The sequence below is a fragment of the Carassius auratus genome, unplaced genomic scaffold (assembly GCF_003368295.1).
Source record: "Carassius auratus strain Wakin unplaced genomic scaffold, ASM336829v1 scaf_tig00215810, whole genome shotgun sequence".
In the NCBI taxonomy this organism is placed as follows: domain Eukaryota; kingdom Metazoa; phylum Chordata; class Actinopteri; order Cypriniformes; family Cyprinidae; genus Carassius; species Carassius auratus.
In genome coordinates this window covers 44,766-61,942 of record NW_020528252.1, presented here as the reverse complement: position 1 = coordinate 61,942, position 17,177 = coordinate 44,766, and the positions used below count along the sequence as shown (strand labels likewise).

General features: G+C 36.6%; 1 protein-coding gene across 1 annotated transcript; it reads left to right on the top strand.

Annotated features, from left to right (window-relative positions):
• The first annotated feature begins 906 nt into the window (after positions 1–906).
• Positions 907–14,024, top strand: LOC113095950 (cas scaffolding protein family member 4-like). The gene is made up of 7 exons (XM_026261317.1): positions 907–1,143; positions 8,076–8,478; positions 9,762–9,832; positions 10,396–10,483; positions 10,633–11,888; positions 12,508–12,591; positions 12,696–14,024. The coding sequence occupies exons 1-7, from the start codon at positions 1,138–1,140 to the stop codon at positions 13,107–13,109; spliced, it is 2,322 nt and encodes a 773-aa protein (XP_026117102.1). The 5' UTR covers positions 907–1,137; the 3' UTR covers positions 13,110–14,024.
• The last annotated feature ends 3,153 nt before the right edge of the window (positions 14,025–17,177 follow it).

The following is a 17,177-nucleotide window of genomic DNA, read 5'->3' as shown; positions in this document are numbered from 1 at the left end:
GGAATTACAGAGTTGTAATGTTTGTCCAGAGTATTTACAGATCCTACCAGAAATTAGAGTTATATGGTATATATATATAACTTGAATGAATTAACATATGTTTCTCCATGTGTTTTGATTTTCATACAAATATTTTGGCATCTATATGTCTGATTCACTAATAATTTTGCAACCAATAATTAACTGCCAAAAAAAAAAAATTGTGTTTATTCCCAGTACGAGTAAATCTTTTTTTCTTTTTTTTTTCTTCCTAGGTCATATTTTATTTCATAGCTTCATGATAGTGTAGAGTGTGATCGAATGCATGCCGGTACTTGATGTCATCATGAAAAAAGGAAGTGCAACTTTACAAATTATGAAATATTTGGTAATTTATTATTTGCATCTAACATTGTTTTATTCTATGTTGTCCACAACCTAATCAGAGCAGACATGTGACCCATTTTTGGGTCACAACCACTGATCTCTAATTCTCTATTAAAGACCAGCTGAGAACCACTGTTGTAAATCATTGGTGTCCCACCCCCACCAGCCCTTTCCAGGGGCTCTATCTGTTGTCCTGACAGCAAAGTCTGTCCACTGGAGAATCTGCCCTATTAAAACAATACAATACATCACACCCATGTGCAAAGACGAAAGTGAAAATAGATTTGTAAAACAAATAGTGGAAGTAAAATAATAGTCAGACTGAAAGACTTTGTCTTTCTTTTGGAAAAGAACCTACAATCGCATTTGACCAACTTCTGCTTTTTTCTTCTTTTTAAAATCAGACCCACAGATATTCTCCCACATTTTCGTAGAAGTTTGGAGGAGGTGTGGTAGCAGTTGTTTCAAGGGGATTCGGATTGGCTGACATGCTTGTGGGCAAAACACATGTCATGAGTGAATGCTGCACTCCCCGCCCCTTATTGTGAAGTGTCTGGACTGGTTAATTTGGGCAATGTGTGTGTGAGTGTGTGTGAGAGACAACAACAAGAAGACCGGAGAACATAGAAGAATAGCAGACCGTCATAAAAACCGAATCACAGACAGATTCACAGATGCTGTTGGACAAGATTGGCTCTGTCTGTCAATTCTACATGGACTTTTGAATTGGATTTATGAACTGATTTATCATAGGATTCATATCTCAGAGAGATGGAGGTCAGTATTTTTCACTATTAACTTTAGAAACAAAATAGCACTTCTTTAGGTGCGTCTTCAGACCATTTTGACCCTGAACGAACTAGTAATATTAAATTATTTCTCAGAGGAACCTACCAACCTCTGCTGTCAGTGTTTCAAACAAGAACTGTTTTCTGTACAATAGATATTTTTTGCTTGCCCACATCAAACTTCTGGGATTATACTGTTCTGTCCTCACTGCCCTCGCTGCCCTGAGCCTCGTATATACCCCCTAATTTTGCAGAAGGTGCTGTGTAACGTGACACTGCTAACCCTGAGAGTGAAAGGAAGAGAATGGCACTTTATGGCTGTTATTAACATGCTCTCTTCTTTTGAAACTAGGGTTGAGTAGGGCTGGAGAGGTTACATGTTTGAGGGGGGATAAGCTCTTTTACTATTCCTGAAGAAAGTCCCATCTTTCCTATGGATATCTGATGCTGTTAGTGTTGAACTGCTGATCTTTATTTGACATTTCCAACCATGGCTGCAGTTTGTACCTTCATATGTGTAGCCTGTTTGCTCATAATTGCAAAGCCAATCAGATATCGCACATGACATTTGAGTAAATATGTATCTATTTGCCCGTGTGATTCGTTGAGAATATTGAGCGAGTTTATAATTCTTAATCCAGGTCGGTTCAGTTTACTGGACTGGACAGGAAGTTAACAGGAATTAATTTAAGATTATAATGTAATGTAAAGCCGACAATCATAAAAGCTGATGTCCAAATGCGTGATCTACTGTACTGACTGACTCCTGATCTGGGTTTACGTATCAAAGTTTTATGTACACTTCTTTTATGTACGCTTTCTACTGACATAATGGAAAAATAATTGTGTTTTTACATTATCACATTATTAAGTACAAACTAATTGCAGTCTTTAAAATACAATACCTTTTTATCGTTCTACGCTAATTCTACTAACATAGTTTTTTTTTTTTTTTTTTTTTTTTAAGAAGTCTCTTATGCACTGTATTTATTTGATCAAAGTTCAGTAAAAAAATTAAATAATTGTGAAATATTCAAACTTAAAACACTATTTAAATTTATTTTAAAATGTAATTTTTTTTCTGAGAGCAAAACTGAATTTTCAGCATCATTACTCCAGTGTTTCACATGATCCTTCAGAAATCATTCTGATTTGCTGCTAACAAAACATTTCTTATTAATATCAATGTTGAAAATAGTTGCGCAGCTTAATAGTTTTGTTGAAAACATAATTCATCTGGGTTCAGTTTTCTTTGATGAATAGATTTACTTTTACTCTTTGATGAACAGCATTTTATTTGAAAAAGAAATCTTTTTTAACTTGAATGTCTTTACTGTCAATTTAGATCAATTGAATGGGTCTTCTCTGCATAAAAATATTAATTTCAATCAACAACAAAAAAAACGTACCCTAAAAGTGAATGTTAGCATTTATTCGCTACTTCCAGGTTTCTTTGTCATCTGACCTTCTGGCCATTTCTGTGATCTTGCAAGTATTTTAATCATCTGCCGTGTGACACGACAGATATTATTGGAAAATCTCTCCCACAGACCGGCCTGATTCCTTCCACACTTCCAACAAGTCGTTAAAAAAGTTGCTTAATCAAATGGTTAATAACTCTAAATTCTCTTTTGAGAACTTCTGTTTTCCATTTCCCTGGACCAAAATTGGTAGCAAAGTCATTCAAAATAGCATTTATTTGAAAGACAGTTCCTCTGCAATAAAAATACCAAGTCAACGTGCTATTTGGTTCCATTTCGTAAGCTCTACTTTAATACATGATACATGCAGAAACATTTTAAAATTCATATCCACATTTGTGTCTAAATTTAATACTAGAACTGGAACAGTGGAAGCTAACAACTTTAATGGATTTGGGAAAAAATATCCACAAATATTTGGTGGTTTGAGCTGTATGTTGCCTCAGCTATAGGAAGGTGTCAGAAGGTCGTGATAGTATGTGCATAAAAAAGCAGAAGACATGAAGGGTCAGGAAACCAGCTTCTACATGAAACCAGGAAAAGAGAGTAAAAGAAGAAAAAAAAATCAGCTCTGCAAAATAGTCCACGAGTCTTTATTTGCAGTATATCAATCATGACTGGCATAATCTGCCGTTTGTCTTTATATTAAATAGTTTAGTCCTTATGTTATGTAGATGTATGACATTTACTGTGATGCATCAATTTCAAAAAGGGGAATTTGTAGCCAGTAATATCTAAACATAGACATTATGTTTAGATATTACTGGCTGCAAGCATAGGTCCCAGGAAGTCATCTCTGAGAAGCGAGAGGTTTGTATATGATATCATTGTTGTGAGACAGGAAATACCAAAGAATTTGGACGGTTTATATATGCATTGGGTGCATATATAAATAACTGTTCGCTGACCTAGTTCTTACCAATGCCATATCATAACCTAAACCGTCCTCTACAGTCAATTATTTATTTACTTATTTGTTCTTTATGTATTGATTTATTCATTGTTTTGCATTTAAGTTGTATAAATTAACATATTGTAAATGTTTATGAATCTACATTGAGCAATATTATATGTTCATGTATTCCAGAGAACCGTGTACTAACTAATATTAAAGGAATAGTTCCCCCAAAAATGAAAATTACCCCAAAATTTCCTCACCCTCAAGCCCTCAAAGTGTTAAGTTATTTGAAGCGAATCAATGTTTTTTTGTAAGAAAAAAATCCATATTTAAAACTTTATAAGCAGTAGTTCAGAATAACACCATTCTGGCAGATGACGAAAATTAAGATTTGTAGAGAAAAATGTTGGAGGATTTCAATATAAGCCAAGAGGAGACTGGGTTTCCTTTGCTAAAGTAGGGAAACATTGCTTCCCTTGCTCCTGTAAACAAACATTGATTCGTGCAAGACTTGCATATTCTCACCGGACCCTAATGTCTATTCTAACATCCTTCATCATCCGCGGGAACGGTGTTCTATTCTGACTGCGTGTCCAACAGTTAGCGGAAGCTAGAGATTATTGTTTATAAAACTTTAAATATGCATTTTTATTTTTTATTTTTTTTACAAAAATGCATCGATTTGCTACAGGAGGGCTTTATTCACTCCCTGCAAAGTGAACCAGACTTCATGCCGATAGTCAAAACAAAACTACTCCCCAATGCTTGGGACAAGAGTGGGATAAAGTTGTCACTTCTAATCAAGCCTTAAACTAGGATTCTCTAAGGAATGAGCTGGGAAAAGCAAGTGGAATTTTTCTTAGGTACACAATTTGCATGAAGCACATCTCAGATGGCATACATCGATGCATTCTCATGCACTCACTCAGTGTGGGAAAGTCTAATATATCATCTTTACACAGCAGCTTCCTGTCCCTGTAAAAAGAGATGCTCAGCCAGTGACCCTGCGTGCAGACTATAAATATTTATGTCAAAGCAGTCCTTTCACTCCAAAAAATCTTCCTTTGGAAATATGGACACTTTATCTTATCAACAGCTTCTCTGCAGTTATAAATATGTGTGCAATTTTTCAATTAAGAGAACGTTGACTTACTTTCTTTGGAACACAAAAAGTGGAAATTAAAAAAAAGTGTGGTTTCAGTGTAATTTTGCCCATACAGACCCCTTAATGACTTTTCGTTGAATGGACAAAAAGTGAAAATGTGTTACAACTTTCCTTAAAATATCACCATCTGTGTTTTGCAAAAGAAAGTAAGTAATGAAATTTGTAAGGGCATGGGAGTTAATAAAATGAGTTTTCATTTGGGGGTCCACGGATATTGCATTAGAAAGTGCTAAAGATGAAAAGCTCTGACGTCTGTGTTTGCGTCATTCTTTGAATATCAAACCTATTTGTCTCGTTCATAGAATCATCTGCTGAGGAGTGCTGACGCCGGGGTTGAGGGGTTAAAGTGAATGGGAAGCTTCACACACTAAATTTTGCAGAAGTGTGAACATTCTTACTGTAAAAGCTTACACTTATGCATCACTTCTGACACTTTACAGCTACATTTGTTCAGACATATGTACTTCTGTAATAATGAATCTTACTATAATGTGGGAGGAGCCAAATGTAATAAGTGCAATATACAGTCAGTAAAATCTTTTTTTTTTTTTGCTAAAGAAACTCAACAGGGAGATCAGGGCCCCCATGCAAAATGCGTTTTCTGATAAACTAAATAAAATAACATGAAATATGAATTTCTACATGTAGAAATAATAAGATAGGTATTAACAAGATCTCGATAAATTGCTACAAATGTAGATAAGCCATGCTATGCATTTACATAATAATATCACAGATTTTATCCCACAAGAGAACAAGATGCGCAGAGAGAGAGAGAGAGAGAGAGAGAGAGAGAGAGAGTGTGAGACATGAAGGAGAGAGACAGCTGCTTCTTGAGAGCTGAGGCCAGCTGTCTGAGTCTGATCTGCACAAGCAGGCGTGTGCTGGAATCCCAGCTGAATTTGACCTCCTTTCTCACTGTACACACGCGCATACTCCAAACGCAAACTTAGAAATGTACACACTCAGCAATCTTCCCTTTTAAGACACGTGTGTGGTTGGACAGATTCATTACAGTCGCAACATTTCAGCACACGGGATCTGAGCACAAAAATCTGCTGGTTAGACTCTTTAGTTGTAGTGAAGAGTGTGAACGATGTTCAAGCCATTTTCAGCGTGGTTGTTTCTGCATATTCAGTAACCACAAAAGCTACCCACAGCATTTTTTTTCTGTACAAACTTCTTTTCTATGCAAATTAGGTGTATTACATTATTGTAGATGATTGTAATTATTATTAAGCCTATATTTGACCAGGAAAGAGCCTGACTGATATAAAAAAAAAATCTGTATCCTAGCAAAGAAACCACCAACTGAAATAGTCTTTCACATATAACCACAAAAAATACATATCCTATTCTTTTGTATGCTAGCCGAACCACCTCATACAAGGTGGGTGAAACTTGGGTTTGGTGTTTTCGTTTGCAGCCAAGTTCTCATGCACACACAAAGCATGCTGGGACTGGCCATGGCGTGCTTTGCTCTGTATGGATCAGTGTAGGAGGGCCTGCGGTTTGTTGTGGTCAGCGTGCATTAACCAGAGCCCATGCTGCAATCGAGTGGAGGGCTTGCGAGCAGAACAGGTGCTCGGTATGTCTGTCATGTGGGCTGAATAGAGGCTTTGTTGCAGAAGCCATTGCAATTCCATGAGCCATTTAAGGCAGCGTTTGCCTCCGTCTATTATCAGTGGGGAGGAGAGCTTTGAGGAAGGAAGGCTGGTGTGTGGGGGAAGAGGATATGGGGTGGGGGGGAGCTGAACATCAACTACTGAACACACATACACACATGTACATTGCATCGAAGAGGTAGTGATCTCATATTTCTGCAGACAGCTATTCATTTGAGTAGTTGCATTTTGAGGTGTTAGGTGGGTCGTGAGTCAATCAGATTTTTTTTTTTTAAAGGAATATTTTGGTAAATGCATATATATATATATATATATATATATATATATATATATATATATATATATATATATATATGAATGCTGCTTGTAGGATGAGGACTGTTGCTGCTGAGGAATTTGTGACACATGGGACGGGGTTTAAAGGGACGTGTGCACATATTAGAAGCGTGTGTGCATGTGTGTGTGGGGTAATGTGTGCTGAGTGAGGGGCTCTCCAGATGTCACCCACATCAGATCTCATATTTACTGTCTGATTTGCAGGTGCAGGTGTTTGTGTGTGTCTGAGGGCCTATTTATAAATAACCATACAGACAAGTGAAGTACCTGAGTATCCAACTCCGGATCTACTGTTGAATTTACGTACGGATGGAGTTCTGCTAAAAATGATTTGAATGGATTCATTGTTATAAATGTTTCCCACTGTTAAGCAGTCTAGACCAGAAACCTGAATGTTGTATTTTTGGGAATCTAAAATACAGACTTATAAGGAAGTGTGTAGAAGATGTTTCCTTTTATTTCTAAAGAAAATTGTTGCAGGATGTGAAAACCAAGCAGAGAGGAAGGCTGCCCATCCATACATTTGTCTTTGGACATCCACATTCTCAGTTGGCGTACTGAATATTAAGAAAACATACACAAAAATGAATGCATTTAAACACGTTTCTGAACATCGTCTTGGTTATTAAAATTATATTTATACACAATAACACGCATATAATCTTGGGGTCAGTACAATTTTTTTTATTTTTTTTTTTAGCACAGAGGATGCATTTGTTTAATCAAAGATGTAGTAATTACAGTAATATTGTGAAATATTTTTATGATTTAAAATAACTGTTTACTTATTTAATATATTTTCAAATGTAATTTACTCCCGTGATGCAAAGCTGAATTTTCAGCATCATAATTCCAATCTTCAGAATCATGTTCCTTCAGAAATCATTCTAATATGTTGATAGGGGGCTCATTTTTTATTATTTTCAGTATTGAAAACATTTTTTTTCTGGATGATCTTCTACAACTTGTAACATTTTTAGTGTCCTTTCTGAATAAACATATTATTTTATCCCCAGATTTTGTATATATATACAGAACAAAACCATTTTATCAGACCATATTTCATTATTATACCAATATAATATATTGCAATAAGACACAGGAGAAAAGTCTGTTCAGACTACAAAAACAAAACAAAGCCAAATTAAAAACAAGGACAACGTCTCAGTGGATATCTATAGGGAACAAGGTCACAGGCATTCTTTCAGCAGGGCTACGAAGTTGTGCCTAGTTACGCAAAGACCCATTATCCATGTCACACAAACCCATTGTTTGTTCAGGTCCAACTCCAAGACAGCCCTGCCATCTGTGGTGGTCCTTCATTGTGTGTCATTGTAATTACGTGTCTTCTTCTAACCAATAGTTGTCTTATTATGAGACCATTTTCTCACATCTTCTGTCTTCTGTTTCCTTCAGACGCTGTTTGCCAGAGCTCTTTATGACAACACAGCCGAAACTGAAGATGAACTGGCTTTTCGCAAGGGTGACATCGTCACGGTGCTAGAGAAAAACGTGGGGGGGAGCATCGGCTGGTGGAAGTGTTCTCTTCTTGAACGTCAGGGCCTGGCACCAGCGAACCGCCTGGCTCCGCTTTCCCCAGCAGAGGCTGAGAAAATCAGAATGAAATTAGAAACAGAGAAGGACTACTTGGACAATCATCAGAACATCTATCAAACTCCAAAAGCCCCCAGGCCACCAGCGATTCCCATTTATGAAGAAATGAGTACAATATATAAAGTGCCTCTTAAAGCCGTCCCTGCACCAGATAAACACACAGCACAAGAGGATCTAGATGGAACCAGTTCTCCTCGTGACGTAAGTCTCTCACTAGAACAACAGCACATCAGTGGCTACGTTTATATACGCACCCAAATAATCCGTTTATAATCTGAGCTCGATCCACATACATTTTTCGGATTGAGAACTAGTGGTGAACACCTGAAATAATCTGATCAACTTGAAAAAAAATAAGCATGTTAATTCCTGAAACGGATTATTTTCTTAATCAAATTTTAAAAATACCTTAAATGTACAATGTACCGTTCTGTGATGTGTATGTTAAAATACATTTTAAACGAATATGTTAGGGGTCATATAACAGAACTTTCAGAATCTGCATTCGGATTGGATTCATTCTGACTGATGGAAAGTAAATGCATGTTAACATACCCACCATGTGTCACTTCACTAGTGACTGTTGTTATGAACGAGTCATTGAATTGAATCATTTATCCAATCGACTGTTTCAAAACTCTGATTCATGTGAAACAAACGTGAGTCACTAAATCACTGACTCAACGGATTCTTTCCAAAAAAAAGACACTGAATGGCATTTGAGCGCCAGCATTTAAAGCGGCAGACAACATTTAAACAGTGCTTATAATAAACTATGTTATTGTCCATTGGTGTGGATTCTAAGGTTATTGGGCCTTTACTAATGTGATATTGCTTAATCAGAAAACAATCCACTAAATATTCCCTTGAATGCCAATACCCAATCATTCCGAAATATAAAAGGGAGAACTGAATGTGTGGATGATTTAGTAGACTGTATGTTGAACAGTGGCTAATAACAAGCAGTGTCTCAGAAACCCCTGCTGGCAAAGAGTTCACAGATGGGGACCAGGGGCCTTTCTGTGTGGGGACAGGTATGTAGCGCAAGGGCTTTATGAGCTTGTTAAAGAGAAGCAAAGACAGAATTCAGACACCATTAACTGCAACCAGAAGATCTATGGCCTATGGCAAGGGACCCCAAAGAAAAGGAGCGAGAGAGAGAGAGAGAGAGAGAGAGATAGAGAGAGAAGTGTCTGTGCAAGTAACTGTGTAATAGGTGAGGTAGCTGGGTTCACATGTTGCCCATTTCCCCTTCTGTTTCAGAGAGAGATGTTTGCCTTGGCAGCTTATGTGTAGTATGGCTTCAATTAGAAATCTGGGTTAATTGGGCAGGCACACAGTAAAGTTTACAGCACTTTAAAGGATCCTGTCTCGCTTTAAGAAGTGGGCCATGTGTTGTCATCTACATAAAGTATTCACATTTTTGCTTGTTTAGTTACGTTTTTTTTTGTTTTTTTTTGCCTAGACTTACATTTTTATGCTTTTCAGGCTTCAACTGCCAACGTGGTATAGAAATATATGATGTCCCAAGCCTGGTGAGAAAACCCTCCTTGTTCACAGTAAGTCCTCTTGTTCGCTAGCCTAGGGTTTCCAGTTGAGGAAGTCTGAGATTTCAGTTATAGAAAACATTTGTACTTTTTTGACAGAGATTGTTTGGTCAGCATAAAAATACTGCAGAAATAGTACAAACAATTCCATAGATCATTAAAAAAAGAAAAAATATTAAATAAATAATATAGTGAGAAAATTTTTTTTTTCACACATCAGGTTTATGCACCTAATATTAATGGCGGGTAGATAAAGATGTTGAAATATCTGAAAATAACATAAATATATATGATTTACATCGTTGCAATCAAAAATTAATCATGCAGTAAGGATCGTTTAATTTAGCAAATATTAATAAAATAAATATTTTCTTTACAAAATAACACTTATTGTTTGTTTTTTTGGGGGGGGGGGGTCTTTGTCATTGAAATGTTTAAAAACCCATGCACTTGTCATTTGTGGTTATTCATTCAAATGACTAAGAAGAGTAGAATGTCACCTTAATAAATATTCAGCAAGATAATACTGATCAAAGATAACGTCGTAAATTGTGTAACTTTTGTGTCTTTTGAAGCCATCTACACTAAAGCCTTTGGAAAGGAAAACATCATTGATGTCAAGCAAAGACTTTGAAAGAAGCGCCACTTTAAACAAGAAAAAAGTAAGTATATTAACTCCTGTACAGCAACTCGAACAAACACATTAAAACTCTGAAGACATCTTTACTGATATAACTCTCATTCAGTACAAAATCGAATCAATTTGTGAAATGTCTAAGTGAAATTGTGAATTATTTCCTTCTTTTTAAGGTTCGCCACCATACCCCCATTGGCTTACCAAGAACCCAATTATGACATCCCAGTGCCCTCCATCAATGACGGTATTCAAAAGCCGCTATGTCGTTATAATACCATGCCAAAACCCTGTAAGTCTGAATGGATTTATGACGTGCCTGTTTTCCCCCAAAAACAAGAAAGTGAACCTTGTTACTATGGCACCATGCCTCGCAAAACTATGCCACTTTATGACACTTTGCCTAATCACAGCTGGCCTGAAATGAAGCACGGTCCCATCCAGCCCCTCTATGACATCCCCAAACCGAGCAAAGCAGTGGTGCAGTCTTGTACAGACACTGGGAATTCAACAAATACATGCATTTATGATGTCCCACTTTGCCTTAAACAAACAGAGAGCCCTGCAGTGTTACCCAGAAAGCAAAGCTCTCCTGAGACAGACTCTAAAACGAGCCAGGAATCCATTGAGTACAGGGATAAACCTGGACCCATGCATGACCAACTTGATCGTCGGCCCTCGAGGGGCAGGACAATGTCCAGGCAGCCTATAAAAGGGACGATTAAAAGAGACGATAAAGACCACCAGAGGAGCTCAACCGTGTCCACCTCCTCTACTGCTTCAAGTTCTTCCAGGAGCTCATGTGACTCCTTCATGCTAAGTTCTCCTGAACCTGAGCCCTTGCGTGAGGTCACACTATCACAGGAAGAAGTCAGCAACAGGTTGCTTGAGCTGCAAGAAGCAGTGTGCCAATCCGTGCCCAAGCTTATGCTGTTCGTCAGCAGCCAATGGAGAACCAAAGAGCATCTGAGTCCACACCTCCATCAGATCCGCATGGCCACCGAAGATGTGACGGACTCTGTCACCTGTTTCTTGAACTTCGCTTTGGATGTCAGAGGTAATGCACAGCGGCTGACAGACTTTAACCTGCAGACCAGGTTGCTGAAGCAGCTCACTATCGTTGAAGACTCAGGCTTGATCCTTCAGGAGGCTGCAAGGACTCTGCGAGATGTGGACTGGCCGCTGGATACGCTAGCTCAGGATGCCAGCCAGTCTCAGACACCTGACCACCTGGAGCGCTTTGTCATGGTGGCTCGAACCATACCAGAGGATGTGAAGAGGCTGGTATCCATCCTGAATGCAAACGGAAAGCTTCTTTTCAGAGTGCTGGCTAAGGAACCAGATGTAGTGGAAAATATAGACACGTCTGAAAGGAGCAAAAGTGAACCAATGGTAGACTCCGGAATAGATGAAAGTGACTATGTACAACTTCAGGTAGGCAAATCACACCTTCAGCTGGATAAGAGCATAATTATTTTCATGCTATGGCCTTTAAATGATAAATGGTTGATATTAAATGTTAAGTATTAAATTTATACAATAAAATAAATTCAGTATTTAATCGTGATAAATGTACAAAAGTAGAAAAAAAGTAATCATTGTAAAGGTTATGAGACATTATAATGTACAGTATGAAAATGGATATTAATTTTAATATTTGCTAAAGACTTATATGTAATAGTAAAATGAAATTATTAATTTGATTTGTATTAATGACAGCGAAGTTAATGTTTTTAACTTTTAAAGCATTTATTTGATCTATTAACAGTAAAAATTCATATTGTGAAATATTATTACAATTTAAAATATTATTTATTCCTGTGATGGCAAATCTACATTTTCACTTGCCATTTCATCCAATTTTCAGTGTCACATAATTCCTCGGAAATCATTCTAATTTACTGATTTGCTGCTCAGGAAACATTTTGTCATATTGACATTTGAAAAATAAATCTTTTATATCATTATAAATGTCTTTTCTGTCACTTTTAATCAATGTGATGTTCTCTTGCTTAAGTATATTCAGTATTAATTCTTTACTGCTTTTTAACAGACCAAGACAGAGTTTGACAAACAACTAAAACCAGCAAAAAGCAGTCTTAAATCAAAGAGAAATGGCGATACCTTGAAAAAACAGGTAAAAACTTGTGACCCTCCCAGTACAGCTCACAGTATTGTGTTCAAAACGTGAACTGATTTCAACTTTCTAAACCAATGTATTACTTAATGTGTCTTCAAAAGGTTTCCAAATCACAATCAGTTAACCCCTGCACTCCAGTCCAGACCTCCAGGAAGCCTTCCATCTCTGACCACTGCCGGCTGTATTTTGGAGCTATTCAGAAGGCCATCAGTGTGTTTATAAGTAGCCTGAATGATGGCCAGCCACCTGAAAAGTTCATCTCCCACAGCAAGCTGGTCATTATGGTGGGCCAAAGACTCGTGAACACGTTGTGTAGTGAAGCTAAAAATCATGAAGCCAGCCAGGAAATGTTGTCTGTGAGCAATCAGCTGTGTGCCCATCTCAAGCAACTGGCCATGATGACCAAGAAGGCAGCTTTGAACTTCCCCAACAAACTGGCTCTCCAGGAGGTGCAGGACATTGCCAAAGAGTTGGCTCAAAGGGCACAACAATTCAGACTGTCATTGGACGTCTGAACTGCAGTTTTGCCATCTGTTTGCCCAGTGTATCGTGTGGGAGTGGACTGGTGAAGACAATGTAGAATATGTGAAATATCTCAATTTGTGTGATTTGTATGTGAGTCTAAACCAGCCACTGTTAAAACAAGCTTCACTGAATAAAATGTCCAACTTGTTAGTCTGGATGAGGAGGTAAAAGGTAAAGGTAGCAAAGGCACACCTTATAATTATAACTTCAAATAATGGCATTGATGTGTTTACATGCACAACAATATGCTGATGCAAAAATAAAAGTATTTGTACAAATATCTGTAAAGGTGTTTACATATAAATATTAAAAACGTGTTGCAATCAGGTCTTGCTTTTATCATTTAAAAATGTTACCTGATAAAAGAACATTGTTGTTGGGTTATTAGGCAATATTATTTTATGATCGTGCATGTAAACACATAAAGAAAACACAGAAAACATACTCGTTGCTGTTTAGATGTTAAAGTGACAGTTATTAAAAATGAATGTTAAGTTTTGGGTACACTGTTCTTTTTAAAAATCGTAATAGAGGAAGTCTTAAACATGATCTGTGCATCTATTAGTCTTATTCTTTTTTTGTGTACTCAAACCTCAGACTTCAAATGACTTAAGCAAAAATTGCACTTTTAATAATGCCTGACACTGTATACAGATCTTTTGGTTATAATAAGTAGACAAAAGGCATGTAGATGACTAAAGTATGTGTCTCTTTTTTGTATAATAATTAAAAATTCAGTGTTTGAGCAAAATGTAAATAATTCCTCAATACAATTAATGTTACTTTTTTGTATAATTTGTCAATTTTCTAGTTTTCAGTATTCAGTCTTTTCACCCCCTCCCCCCACACGCATATAATTATGACAATATTTCTTCTTGACACAAATAAAATGTTACTTATCAACATTTTCTGACTGTTTAATATGTATTGACTTTAATAGCTGTCGTATGTGATCGCATTATTTAAAGGGATAGAAACTCACTTTCTTCTGTGGAACATAGAAGTTTTTTTAAAGATGTTGGTACCCAAACTGTTTTGGTCACTGCTGTGGCAATTTTCAATACAGTTATAGGACAACATTATTTTCAATATTTATTTTCTTGTGAGAAAAGGTGACAGTCATCCAAGTTGACTGCAGAGTGCGACCAAGAGGAAACACCCAAACTCTGCATTTATACCTGCATCAAATGAGTTCATTCTTCATGTTGGCAATTACTAGCACGCCCGTCTTCCTTTACTTTCTTGAGTTGAGAAACTTGAATGCGGGTGTTACAATCTCCAACCATTTCACTGATCATTGCAGATCTTTTCCTAAGATCACAACAGCACATTTGCTGGTCCGTATTGATGGAGTGAATCAAAACCCTGCCACTGATATTTGATAGAGCTGCTATTAATAATGGCGCAATGAATTTCAAATGTAGCCAGTTCAACTTTTGTTTTCTCCTTGCTTTACAAACTGGAACCTTTTATCATCAGTAAAATTTTCCAGGACAATAAACACTTTAATCTGTTACACATCCCTTTTTACCTAGAAAACTCTCAACCCACTTTGTTCATGCTAGCAATAACAAGAAAATATGTAATACTTCTGGCACAACACATTACAAAATCAGTCCAATGACGTTCATCATGCTGAAATGTTAAAACAGAAATTTAGAATTCATAGATAAATGTAATGTAATGTGCCTTCCTTCCCATTTCTTTGCCAAAGAATTCTACATAGTCTGTAATATGTGTGTATTATCAATAACCCTCACTATGCCAAATCCAGCACAGATTTAAACTAATAAGTGAGTCAAGCTCCCACTTATGTTAATTAACTTCATTTTCCTTCCCTAAGATGAACAATAGGCTGAACTGGTATCTATTTAATGAGATTCAGAATGTTAATTTTAACAGAAGAAGTCTTTAGGAGAAGTCTCAAGTGAAAACTTCACATTTTCCTGCATCAGTCTGCCTCCATGACAACTCAGAAGTGTCAACTTCCTCTTTTATGAGGGGGAGAAGGCTCATTAGTGACTTCCTCTTCTCTCTGCAATCTTAACCTTCTCCACATTTTATAAGTCTCATCTGCTGAACAGCAGTTCTTCATTCTGTTTAAATAATTTAATAAGCATATCTTCTTTGCAGAAAAAAAGCAAGCAGTTACATTTTTGCAAAAATGCAGAAAATAGCAGTATCCTCACTACTTAGGCTACTTCATATAGAATAGTAAAAAAGTATTGATCTTTCCCGTTTACTGTAAACTAACATTTCTGCATTTCAAGCATGATTTAAGTTAACATAAACCAAAGTAAAATCATAGAATCTCTGAAATAGATCAACTTTTCATGCGGTCACCCAGGGATATGGGATATAAATTCTAGACAATTCTAGACAATAAATTCTAGTCTTCGGATACACTGTATATTTAAACACCTGCAGTAAATAACTTTTTCTGTTATCATATATATTTATTTATTTGTTTAAAAAAATAAGTAAAAAAAATTCAGGGAAATCAACACTGGTCTATTGATCTTATTCAACTGTTTAAACATCTCTTTCTTGATCTTTAGTTTCAAAAATGTTTCTAATTGATCACCTTAAATACAAGTTCCTTGTTGGCTAAAGGCTAAACAGTTTCAATGTGAATTATTATTCCACCAACGGGGAACCCATGATGATAAATCAAGCCCCCTGTGCCATTCCTGTTATTCATTTAGAACCATAGCCATATACCCTTTGCATTAGATGATAGACAGGATTATCATGTATGTTATTTCTTTGTTTGTTCTGAGACTCTCCCATCACCCATCACTCTGATTTTCCAGGCACAATCATATTGCTCTATAAACCACCTCCAGATGTCTCTTTGGTGGTTCAGCCCTTCCAACTGAACAAATGGTTATTCTACCAATAACTCTCTCTCTCTCTCTCTCTCTCTCTCTCTTCCCTGTACAGTCTTCCCAACTGAACAGGTGGTTATTCTACCAATAACCACTTTCCAGATCCTTCTTCCAAGGATCCACTAGTTGATCTCAGTTTTGTTCTTAAAAATACTCTTAATCAACTAGGAACAAACACAGAACCCGCCAACTTAAAGTTCATCCCAAAACATCCCAAATTTCAATATAACTTCACTTTAAGGCATTCAATTATGTCCTCCAGATGAGTTTCTAAGAATTTATTGTAAATCATTTTCTAAGTAGCTAATTCTCTCTCACATTTTGTCTTGCTCACACACACATCCATGAGATATTCTGTTATCTCTCAGCTCATCAAAAACTCAAGCACTCAGAGACAGTCTAAAGAACACTCTTTAGTATAGTGACACAAATAATACTAATAATAATATTCAGTTAACACTGATTTCCACTGTATGGAGAGAGAAGACATTTCTCAAAATATATTATTTTACGTTCCACAGAAGAAAAAAAGTTAGATTTAGAGTGACATACAGGTGAGAAAATTAAGACAGAATTTTTTATTTTTAATATGAAATATCTCTTTAAAGCCCTCCAGCTGTTTTACATTAAAAGGGTTCAAATTACTTAGATTGACTTCGTCAATGTGCAAACGGTCTGCTTCTAATGAGAAATGTCAGGTTTCTAATGTACGATATAAATAACGCGCTGGCGCCCTCTGTAGATTGAACTTAGAAAACCATTTTGTTTTGTTGTAACCAGGGACCCCAACCAGACCCTCAACCAACAGATGGACCCAATGTATAAAAAAGCTATTAACTTTAAGAACATTTACTAATAACAAGTTTTACAACTAAATTTAAAATGGTTTGTCTATATATTATATGTGTGTGTGTGTGTGTGTGTGTGAGAGAGAGAGAGTTTTTTTTTTTTTTGAGAAAGTAAAAATGAACAAAGTTTCCTGTGAGGGTTAGGGTTAGGTGTAGGTTTGGTGTAGGGCCATAGAATATACAGTTTTGTACAGTATAAAAACCATTACGTTTATGGGATGTACCCGCTTTTCACAAAAACAAACATGTAAGAGACGTTTTAGTGAGAGTATCATAACATGCAACAGTTCTCCAGGCGAGCCACGCCCACTGAACTCCAGAC

What these genes read in the sequence shown, in the direction of transcription:
- LOC113095950 (XM_026261317.1), top strand. An exon ending in GAAAACCCTCCTTGTTCACA is followed by an intron (nt 9,833 to 10,395) that starts GTAAGTCCTCTT and finishes TGTCTTTTGAAG; the next exon opens with CCATCTACACTAAAGCCTTT. An exon ending in GCGATACCTTGAAAAAACAG is followed by an intron (nt 12,592 to 12,695) that starts GTAAAAACTTGT and finishes TGTCTTCAAAAG; the next exon opens with GTTTCCAAATCACAATCAGT.